Source organism: Poecile atricapillus, chromosome 4, assembly GCF_030490865.1.
Source record: "Poecile atricapillus isolate bPoeAtr1 chromosome 4, bPoeAtr1.hap1, whole genome shotgun sequence".
NCBI lineage: Eukaryota > Metazoa > Chordata > Aves > Passeriformes > Paridae > Poecile > Poecile atricapillus.
In genome coordinates, this window is record NC_081252.1 from 57,777,321 (window position 1) to 57,789,411 (window position 12,091).

The 12,091-nt window shown below is 36.4% G+C and overlaps 1 protein-coding gene across 3 annotated transcripts in view; it reads right to left on the reverse strand.

Annotated features, from left to right (window-relative positions):
- Positions 1 to 1,945: 1,945 nt before the first annotated feature.
- The window catches only part of STIM2 (stromal interaction molecule 2), a 68,204-nt gene continuing 58,058 nt past the window's right edge, over positions 1,946 to 12,091 (reverse strand). The window contains exons 11-13 of one of the 3 annotated variants that reach the window (XM_058837605.1): positions 8,437 to 8,638; positions 8,015 to 8,163; positions 1,946 to 7,627 (exon numbers count right to left, since the gene is read on the reverse strand). In XM_058837605.1, coding sequence (XP_058693588.1) covers positions 7,590 to 7,627; positions 8,015 to 8,163; positions 8,437 to 8,638 — 389 coding nt within the window. In that variant the 3' untranslated portion in view covers positions 1,946 to 7,589. The remainder of the gene's footprint in view (positions 7,628 to 8,014; positions 8,164 to 8,436; positions 8,639 to 12,091) is intronic. The other 2 variants (XM_058837604.1, XM_058837606.1) reach the window with 2 other exon arrangements.

The window sequence follows — 12,091 nt, forward strand, 5'->3', positions numbered from 1 at the left end:
AACATGAATAAACACAGGAAAATACTGTCTGAGACTCTCCAAGCAGGACATTTCTCATAAGACTCACAGAAAAGGAAAAAAAAAAGATTTTTATATGCAAACAGACTAAATTCCCCAAAATTCAGGTTTTTTTCCAGTCATAAAGCAATATATAGCTAATGGAAGGTAAATTAGAAAAGGGAATGAAATGCATCATGCTGTACAACACCAAAGAAATACTCCAAATGCATTTGTGTACAGCATCAACAACATGCAATAGGTGAGGTTAAAAGCAAGTACAGTGTATATATTAGAGACAGAAACTAGTCAGTCTGAGGGCTTTGTTTCCTATTTTAGTCCAACTAATGAAAACAAACAGAAGCCAAGAGCAAACAGAGGAAGAGAAGAATCTGCATGGAGAACATCTCTTCCCAGAACAGTAAAGCATCTTAAGATTCAAATTTTCCACATTTACTTGTCTTGGTCCTCTTCTTGCTATGCCATTAAAACAACCAGATCCAATGGGCTTTATGCAAATATCTACATTTTTATAAAGCGGTAATTAAACAAAACAATGCAAGTCATTCAAATTCTGATAATCTTTTAAGTCAGGCATTAATATGCTGAACACTCACTACAACTCAATGTTATTTAAATTAAAAATAAAAACAGGGCAAGATATCTCCCAAACAGCCTTGCTGAAGTCTAGGGTATTCTAATTATATTTGTTACTTGGAGAAGAGCAATGTGAAAACAGACGTGCTACCCAATTCATTTCATTACGAATTATTTAAACAATGGTTTTAGACAACATCTGGTCTCTTTGTTCACTCTATTCAGTTCACAGCCTGACAGATTTCTCTTGCCAGTCTTTTTTTTTTTTAACAGCAATTTTTTAAGACAAACTCCCAAGATCTTCTATAGATTTTGTCAGCTATTGAAAAGCAAGCAAGCATAGCACACATGCAAGTTATTAGAATTAGAGAGCCAAATATAATTAACTACAAAGTTCCAAGCAGTAAGTACATCTACATTCCCCTGGGGAGACCCCATCTTACTAGGAGATGGATTTGAAAGCTGATAAAGAATACAGATTACCTACTTCAGAAGTTCTCTGCCTTTCACCTGAAGACTTACCAGAATCCACTCTACTACCCAACAAGCTAGTACAAATATTCAAGATTGTCATTAATTTTTGTAAGCATGGAGTGATGGCTGACAACTGAAAACTGACTTTTGTAGGGTTGGACATACTGACCTTAATTTTAATTGAATTCAAGTCTGAAAATAATTGTGCAGCATTAACTTAAGACACAAATAAACAATCAAAGGATAATTAAAGGATAACTTTACCACTCATACACAAATCACACCAGCCAGTGCTCTCTCTACCTCATCTGCCTGAAGTACAGCAGTGTTTTTACACTAATATCCAACTGTGACAAAGTCTTTAAAAGGCAACTATTTACCATTTATCTATTATTTCCCAAGTGAAAAAAAACAGCCTGTAGTACTCTATACTATAAACAACTACCAGTACCTGCTTATGTTTTTAACAGGAGAGGGATCACAAAGAACTGAGTTGAATTAAAATAAAAGGAATGTGAAGGACAAAGTTTTGATTCAGATGTCTTTAGCACATACTGAACCAAAACATACGTTAAGACATGCTACTAAAATTTATCTGAAGCTGCTCTAAGGTCTGGCAATCACCCTGGTTAGTACTGTAACTACTAAATTTAATGCTGGGTGAAAAGTGGAAGAGAGGTTAGAAATAAGAAGGTAATGCCCTGAAGAGTACACCTAAAGAAGAAAGTGGGGTCTTTTGTTGGATAAAAAGTTACTGATCTGAAAGCCTAGAAATTGAATGTACGTCTTATCTCCAGCAATCTAAACTGTGAGTGTTCTTTAGGAGGAGATTAAATACCACTGAACATTTTTCATCCTCTCCAATGAGCAAGAGGCGTTTCTTTGCTCAAATGTGTTATCCTTAACATCTAAGCAGAAATCAACCTTCCCACTTTCATTTCAGTGAAGCATTAAATACACAGAACACACACACACAAAATTTGGTAAACTTGAGATCTTAAGTTGTTAAGAAAACCAAAGATACCACAAATCTACTTTATTTCTGAATGCCTGAAGTGGATTGAGAAGTACTGCCATCTGCTTAAGCAATATCAGATGCAAGAGCACTCAGGGATAATAGTTTAAAACTTGATATTGTTACCATTTGTATGAATTGCTGAGTTCTGTTTACGTAACAGAGGACTAAGTGGAGAGTCAGAAAAGCATCATCTGCACTGGGCTGGAATCAAAAACCATCTGTTGAACACCTGTATGACACATTCGAACTGCTACTGAAACCCCGAAAAATGGTCACCTAAACATCTACACACTGTCAGGCAGCCAAAATCTGCAGGCAATTTTTAGTTATTAGTTATCCCAACATCTGTGTCACTAGCAGAAAATGTTAGCAGCACTTAAGACTCAACCTGGCATAGGGGGCTTCACCAGGAATCACAAGATGCAACATCCAGGATTAAAACGCCTACAAGCAATTTTGGAGCAGTGATTCAAACATGAGATAGTAACACACCCCTATATAGTAAGGGCAACTGGAACAGAATAGAAAAATGTGTTTATCCTACTTAACATATTGCACAAGGAGATAAGCAAACAGACAAGCAGTCCAAGAATTGGTAAGTCCTCCATTTGGCTTTAAAAAAAAATTATTTACATTCTCCACTGCTCATAAATGTGCTTGTAATTAAATTGAAAAAAAAATTTCATTGTATACTAATAAAAATAAGGTAGCAATCCCTATCCAGCAATGTATCGTGGAAATGGAATGAAATTATCCTGAAACTCTAACAGCTGGTGATACAAGAAATGCTAATCAGCTCATTTCCCTCCTGTGCATGCCATGTTCCCATATTTTGGGAAGCAAAAGGAAAAAATCTTGAAAGCTTTAATTTCTTATTAGCTTTATCTTTTTAGGCTTTCAATCAGTTGTAAATTACTGCCTAATTCCAGCTGGCATCCATAAATATTGTAAGAAAACAGAAATCAAGTATTCTTGGCTTCATCTTCTAGGCTTCCAAAAAAGGAAATATATTCTTTAATATTACTACTTGAACTATGATTGAGAATTTTTCCTCTTTCAGCAAATTGCCCTTCAGGAAATAGAGGGTAATCTGCTACCTAGGTACCAGCAAGGGAAGAAAAGTGGGCATATGCCTGGAATTGTCAATGAACAATTTTAAGTTCCATCACTGAGCAGTAGGGATGAGGGATGGAGGGGAGCCAACCAAAATGAAAAACCAAAAAACCCAAACATAATCAACTGTTTTAATCTCTAAGTGCATTGTAAGATGGTAAAAGCATTCCCCATGGCAACGAAAATGCCTTTCCCAATACTTTTATGCTAATCAAGTATCATACAGCTTTAGTAAGAATTGTGGAAGAGTTTGGGTTTGCTTAGTTTTAGAAGAACTGGGATTTTTTTTCTTCTTTATACAGAACCATACATGTGACACGTCTTCATTTTACAAGTGACTTAAACAGCAGCCTTAAACAGGGAGAAGTCTTTTAGGCAATTTCCATAAAGAAGCTGCTGTCCTGACAAAGTACTCTAACAAAATACATAAATAGCAAAGAGCCTCATCTTCTGAAATACCAAAAAATTAAAAAAAAAAAACCCATGTATTTTAGCTATAAGAGCGAAAAAACATCCAAAACAAACAAACAAAACAAAAAGCCCACAAACCAATCTCTACTGACACTAGCTGACTCTCAAGTGACTGATATGTCCTATGAATCCTAGTGGTTGGAATGCTGGCTGGACTCCCTGCCTGCCAGCGAGTTCAAGTTACACTGTGAGCCAGTGGAGCTGGAACAGAGAACCTTTTGGGGCATGTTGTCTCACTTCTTACATGTGGATATGCCAGGTACTTCAATGCTATGACTGGGTTTGGTGACTGCCAGAGAGGATCTACCTTAGAGCCAGGGCTCTCAACATCCCTCGGTAAAATGACTTGAACCATTTGAAGACAGGAATTTCTGCAGTAGGAGCAATGGAAGCCACTTTATTTAAATAAATGGCAAGAAATCCAAGTGGCTATTAAAATAATAAAAAATAAACTCAACCTAAAATTAATTTGTGCTCCAACATATAATACTCACCACTTCTGACTGTATTAATTTCATCTTTTTGTTCTCTAACACTTATTAAGAAGCAGCTATAAAGTTACAGGACAGCTGGTGATACACTGAGTGTTGAGAGTGTTGAGTCTGTGCTCCAAAGGTTTGCCATTTTGAAGCCAGAATCCATCATTATGATATAACCTCATCTAATTTGTTTGAACAACATAATGAAATATATTTTTTCTAGAAAATAGTTAAATTGTTTTTTTAAAAATATATTTAACTCTTTAACTCTCAGCCATGAAAAGCTCAATACCTCCTCTATTTCACTTTTAGTTATACTTACTACAGAAAACTGAATTTGTCTGTTTTGGCTTCTCAGTATTTGAGTTTGCCCAATTTTGATATCATAATTAAGAAGTGCTGCCCTTCCATTACTCAGTACCAGCTTTTTTTCCATGTGTAAATGTTCACTCTCCAAAAATGTTTGCTGTACCAAAACACCACTTGATCTTTTTTGGTAATGATAGAGACAGAGTTACTCAAACCTCACACCAAGATCTACTATCCAGCCCCAGATATTATTTTAAACTCAATTATTGCTATAGCCTTCTCAGGTGCATCAAGATTTTTCTGGTAGTAGTCTCTGTGTTGTTTGGGAGGCACAGTGACTTCCCTACTTGCATGAAATTGTTCCCTTTGTAGATGTTCAAGTACTTCATCAGTCTTTAAACTGCAGCTCTTGAAGGCTCAGCATTGAGGTGGTTCTTCAGCACAACATTTTTCATCACTGCTTTTTGTTGTCTGCCATGTCCAGATGTACAATCCTTGTTCAAAGAGACCATTGTTACCTTGTGATTACATTGGGGTTTTTTTTAAGCTACAGCTGTTCAACCCGATGATTCAGAGAATAATGGAACAATATTATGTACTCATTATTTTCTATTCCACCAATTTTTTCTTCTCCAAACTTTACCACACAGTTGATTTGTCCCATGCATTTCTGCATACATGGCCTACAGTCAGTCACACAACAAATTACTGGATCTGGATTATTTCCGTTCTCTTAAGGAATTAACCAGTGTACCAGGACATCTAAAGTACTTGCACATGCAAGGTCTCCACCCCATTTTATAACCACTCTCTTTCAACCATGTCACTAACCACAGTAAATCTGTTAAAATCACCACCACTTCTTGAGGGGAGAACTACATTGGGTATGTACAGTGGAACCTAAAAAGAAAATTATAGAAAAGACACATCACTTGATTTCAATTAGCTACAGGTTTTGAAGGCTCCTTACTAGAAAAAATGTAGGCAGTCTGTGAAATAATTCTTTCATACAGTACATCACATACATATTGGCAAGAAGTGAGCCCCTAATCACAAGTCCCTGGCAGTGGCACCTGCTACTGAGGCAAATGGAACACCCCCATGGAAGATCTGAGACTGTTTAGTCATCACTGGGTAAATTGCTTCTATTGACTAGAACAGGAAATATTTCTTTGGAATGTACCTCAGAAGAAATTCCTGCTCAGTATTAATATTTTCAAACTGAATACAAGGCACTGTTGCTTAAGCCATACATTTTTTGTCTCCAACTGTTAAAAAAAAATAAAAGGATGTTTTTGAACAACTAGCTACTGCTATCCTAAGAAGGCTTCCTTGTTACCTCACAGTAATTTCATCCCTCCCTCAAAAAGCTTCACAAAAATTGCTTTTATCTGAAGCATGTCATCTCACCTTTATATCTATCTTTATATGTAAAATTATGAGTTAGTATAACAGTGTGCATTATAAAATTATACTATTTACTTCAGACATCTTTGAACAGCTAAATCTTCAAACTATACAAAAATAAAGTGTATGAAATCTTACAAAAGGAGGACATTAAGACAATAATAGCTAATTCAAAAAATATAATAACTTATACACAGCAGTAAGCATAAGCAATGTAGCCTACGACAGCTTCCAATTAACAGGACCTCTGAAACATGTCTGAAACAAGCATCAGCTAAAATTGGAACATTCCCAAGCACAATAATGTTTCCAATTTATTATCTTTACCACAGTACAAACTTTCGCAACCCAAATGTCCATTGTCTGTCAATCTGTAAACAAAAGCTACTATTCTCCCTCCTCATTTTGAGGGTGAATTTTTTCAGTCTTCAGTCAAGTTTCACAACCATCTTGCATAAGGAATCAAGAGCCTGTTCTCTTGGTAATTTTCTTTTTTTTCTTTTTTTTTTCTTCCATTTTTTTCTTTTTTCTGTTTGTCATACAGCCTGCAGTGAATTAAAATCACAGTGAAAGTCCTGGGAAAAAAATGATCTTTACAGCAGGACTTGAACCATTCTAATAATAAATGCATCTAACAAAGCTTCCCATAATAAAAGCATGACATTTCCATTTCCAGAAATCAAGTCAATTAGAAATGCTAAATTCTACTTTAAAACCCCAAAAGATCTAAAAGTGAAAAGATTCATGTTCTCAGTCAAATACAAGTCTTTCCGTTTCACTTGCAGAGACTGTTCCAGTCTGTAAAGCAGTAGTGCAATTCATTTAGTTCTACTTCTTTTATTTTTGTTAAAGTCCAGTAGATAAATGTCCTATTTCTATGGAAAGATAGGAAGATGCTCCAGTAAACAAGAAACTTTGGCAAGCCCAAGAAGGCTTACTAGTCCATTAAAGCTTAGGAGTCCGAAGTGGCTTAAAAATGGTTTATGAATAAACTTAAAAAAGCCCAACAAATCAAATTAAAAAAAAAAAAAAAAAGGCTGAAAAAGACAAACTAAAAAAATAAAGAAATAAATAGGCAGAAATTAATGTAAACTGTCTGAACTTTTTAATGATTTCTCATTGACAGCTGGCACAACCGTTGACAGTACAGTCATTAAATATAGGTGACCTACAGAGTATTCCATTAGGGCATCCAGTCTGGAATGCTCAAATAGAATTACATTCCTAAAGATTTAAAAAATAAGAGTTCTTATAATATTACTATAGGTTCTTCTGCCCACCTCATTTACACTTCTTCTTAAAGAGGTTTTTTATTTTTGATGGCTTTTTATTTTTTTCACCATTCTGGTAGAGGTCCTGTGGGATGCTGCTTATCCTAGGGACAGAAGCAGCTTCATGGCTGGGTTTACTATCACTGCCGGTTGAAGAACATGAGGTGTGACGAGGCTTTGGGACTGGGATCCCAGTTGAAAGCTGGTTCATGCTGCAAGACTTCTCCAGGATTCCATTATAAACTTTGCTTGCAGGACTAAAGATCATGCTCTTAGTTTCTGCCATGCCTACACAGTCAGGAGAGCCCCTAGAAATATCTGCAGTTAGAGAAGAGGAGTCTCCCATAGATGATTCCTCAAGTAAGAATTCTTCTGGTGATACTTTCTGAGGAGAAATTGTCTGGTACATCTCAAGACTTGCTGGAGGAGACTGTTTTCTTCCAATGGATGAATTTAAGGAGTCACATTCCGAACCTGTTTCCTGTACTTCCCTGAGTCAGAGCAGAAAGAAGAGAAAATATAATGAAGCTACAATTTCCTTCATACAGTTAAAAAGGAAATTAATTTAGAATCAATAACATTAGTCAAAAGCACCACCCACATTTTTTCTTAGTAGTAAATTAAACAAAAAAAAATTAAGTTAAACATTTTAAGTTACAACTTGCATTACATCATTTTATTATCTAAACTTAAGGGAATTAGTTTGTGCAATCTTGCTTTTGTGGGCAGCAGCATCTGCCCAGAATCAGTCATTTGTATCTCACTTCAAAGAACAAAATCTATCTTTCTGGCACGTGAAGTCAGAAAAGTTATGAAATGAAAGAAGGAGATTTAAGCCTATCATACACGAAAAGTTTCTTCAGGACAAGTGTCCCTACCTTTCAACAAGCTCATTTGCTCCTTCCAAAAGGAATTTAACCTTTTCCTATGAGGCCATGTAACAAGAGTAGGTACACGCTCAACATGCTGTAAGAATTGTGTTACCATCCATCTCCTCTTCGCCCAGTAGCTGACATTGCTTTTGATCCTAGTTTCAGATGTAAAAGCCAGTAACATATTGTAATGGAGAATCAGGGTTAGTTCAGTGCACCCTGGATTGTAACATTACTTTACTGTACATGACATGCTAGCTATTTACATACACATACCAGACAAGAACTCTCTGCTCCATGTAGACTATATTAATTTATATTATCCTATAGATTACTTTAACTTTTGGCTTGGTTTAACCTCTAATTCTAAACTGTTAGTCTCAATAATCCTATCAAGAGTTCCAAGTGCTGTTTGCTAATCTCCGTACCATTGTTTATCAGCAGAGAAGTAAATGGCTTCTTCCTCCTCTTCAGTTCGATAGAGAGCTGGGCAGCTCGACACAGAAAGGATGTCAGGGTCAGGGGACTGCAAAGCGTGCTGAGACTGTGGAGATGATGGCACAACACTGCGTCTTGATCTACACAAGCTACTGCTTCTTGCCAGTGTGCTGGAAGGTTTTACAATGGACCCTGAGGCAGAGAAAAAGCAAACCAAACCCTCCAAGTGACATTGATGTTAACAGTATCTACTCTGAAGACTAAGTAGCAGATCTCTGCTTCAGTGACAGTGACTTTTAAACAACTTTGACATCGCTTGACAGATTCAGAGGAAGAACGACTGGCACACCTCATACATTCTACGGTTAGATGAAGCAGCTAATCAAGATGCAACTGCAGAGATTTTGTGCCTGACCAAGTACACCAAAGCTCTGGTTCACTCTGCTCTCTTGAGAACAAAAAGAAAGATTCTACTGAAACTCCCAACCCTTCATAAACCAAAAATAGCAGTGCTGAAATTAGTATGTTACACAATGACCTGTATTTTAATTGTGTGGTGATTTGCAGGTTAGAATAAAATGTAAGTTTTGCAATGTAGGTATGACTAACCAAACAGCCAACTGATACACACTACAGTAGTTGAAAAGTAGGTTAGATAGAGAAATTTCATTTATGTAACGTGACAGAAAATACATAATTCAACCTCATTATAAGCTCAAGACCTTCCTCTTAGATAACATTGTCTCTTGCCAGGCTAACTATAAATTTCCAGAAGCAAAACCACCAAGAATCAGTGGGGACAGCCTCACAAGACCTCATCAGCAAAGTACCCAACAGGAAGTGATAAATCCAATTCCTCCTTCAAAAGATTATTAGGCAGCAATATTTGTACAGAAATAAATCTACAGACCTGTTTTCAGGCTAGCTGCTACAAGTCTCAGGATGCTTCATACCTGTCCTCAAACTGTCCCACAGAATGCATTACTGCTTATGTAAGATATATCAGACCCTTACTGGTGCTCAAAATTGTTTAACAAACATAACATGCTAAAAATCCCTTCAATCTTTTTTGTAGACAAGGATGTCTAGCCTGATAAAATACATTTTATTTTCTGCAATGCCAGTTTATCATCATGTAAGTTACAGTTTCCCTTCCTGGAATCTCAGAAAAGGACAAGTTGTCCACTCTCTTAGTACAGGAAATCAAAACTTTCACTAAACAGTAAGTATCTGTACCTTTACCGACATATAGATTTATTTCCACTCCTGAGAAAGAAAGAAAGGTTTGCAAGTCTCAACATGAGTGTTGCCATGTAAATCCAACTTCTAATTTTACTTTTGAGGAATTCCCTACTGACCTTAAAAGCATGTTAGGAGCTCAAAAATAATCTTGTGTCATTACAAAAAAAATTCCTCAAAGAGAAAAGGTGAACTGAGATAGGAGAGTAAGAATCACTTTAGGAAATTTGTGCTACAGGTCCAGGTAAATCAGATGCCATCCTACTTCCTAGTATTACAAAAAAAGAAACAGAACCAAAAAAAGCACCCCGAGGAAAAAAAAAACAAAACAAAACCAAGATTGCACCATCAGTGACTTTTGAGAGAAGTAACAAGCATTTCGATTCTTTGTGTGTATAGACACAGGAATATGAAGAATTCAGCTGTGACAACTTAACATGTAGAATTTTCCAGTCCAAATGAAACTCAGTAAATCAAGGAACCAGCTGAATCCTACTCAGTCAATGGAAAAGTAGAAGTTTCACTATCACCTTCCTGCTGTAAGGACTTTTTTCCAATGCCAGACACTATTTCTTAATCCATTTTTGTTCTTCAGCTTGAGATTGATCAAACTCTATTATTTGACACCACATTAGCCTATCAATGCAATTGCTCTGGCACAAAGAAGCCTGTCCAACAGACTTCAAATTTTGTCAATCTTGTAAGTCCAAAGGATGCTGGGGCAAGGCAATAGCCCAATCCACTTTAGATCCAGTGACTGAAATAGCCCCTTTCTTAAGTGACCTCCTGTACAATGAATTTTGCCTGAAAAAGACCAAGACCAGTAATTTTGCTTCTGTCCTTCCTCATGTGCATTTGTTATTTTTGTTTAAATGATGGAAATAATTCAGCAGTTACTGAACCAACCTACAATAATTTGACTTCTCAACGCTAGTTTCAGCAACAGATAATTTAGCACATTTTCCTCTCCTTTCCCACTCCCAAGTGTTTCCATGTTTTATTTACCAAAAATAAATTTTAAAAGCTAGTTAAGTAAGGACAAGCTACTTCCTTCATGTGATAATTTTGACAACACCAGGTTCTTGTGCCTTAGCAAAATTCAGGAAGAAAAAAAAAAGAAAAAAAAAGTATCTGAAGTGTTACTAAGGTTGAGATTACTATTATCACTGACAAAGAAATATTTGCAAATTAACTGATCTTTAGCAAAAAAAAAAAAAAAAAATTAAACCATAATTGCAAAAGCATATAGTAAAGTTTCAGCTAAGTATGCTCTTACAAACAGTACAGTCCTTTTCTAAGTGTAGTTCCTTTGAATCAACAGCACTCTCTTCTCTGGCTTCACTTCCAAGCAAGAGCTAAATGAGAAGAGTGACTAAAAAAATCCACAAGTCTGAAGTCTTTTACACATATCCAAGTGTTGTCACTGTAGACCATTTGGAAAATCATGACAATAAATGGAGCTCTTCATTTTGAAATCAGACCACTGGCTCCTCTATATAGAATTGGAAGCTTAACTCTAGGCATCCATATTTTATTTGGTCTCAAATAAATTTGTTACTAGGGTTTAAATCGAAGTATTTGCACTGAAGACAGCTAGAGTAACACCATTCCTCAGAAGTGATCAGAACTTGCAGTTAGTAGTGTTGCAAGAGGATTAATGAAATTTTCAGTGTGCTCTGCAGAAAAAAAGGTTGGTACATTTAGAAGAAAAACAAGTGCCCAAGACACATTAAGTGAAGCCAGCAAAAGGGCAATCGTATGCTATTTTAAAATACAGTTTGCATTTTTTCTGAGAATCCTAGCCCTGGAAAAAAAATGTACTCACATAACAGTTTTCTTTCCTATTCATTCCTCAGCTTAAAACAGCTTGTTTGAATAGCTACATGGGGGCTCATCTTTTTGATTTGCCTCTAGAGTCCAGTTAATCACAACCTCCACCAAACAGGCTCTTGTTCTGACACAATGACTCATGATATCAGGGTGGTCTGAATCCCCAGCGTGTATTTTCTGATCATAGTTTAACCAAAGCTGGAGTTCTCTCCCTCCAGAATTTGGCCTCTCTGATGGACACTCAAACAACCCACTGTATCTAAACACAAACATTCTGCCTGAAAGCTTCCCTTGAACAACAACGGGATTTTGTTCCAACCACTAAAGAATGTGCGCAAGGCTATGTAGCATGGGGCCCCCCAAAGGATGTGGTCTTCCTCAAAGCTTGAGGAACCCTGGACTACATCCCTTCCATCTGATAGAATAAATGAGCTAACAGAAACTCAGAATTATTCATTACAAACTTTTGTCTAAGTAGCAATCCAAGGTTGACAAGCACTTTAAAAACCTTAGCTGAATTTGCCCCACACTCCCACTGGAACAAAATAAAGGCTTTTTCTTCATGTTATCTTTATT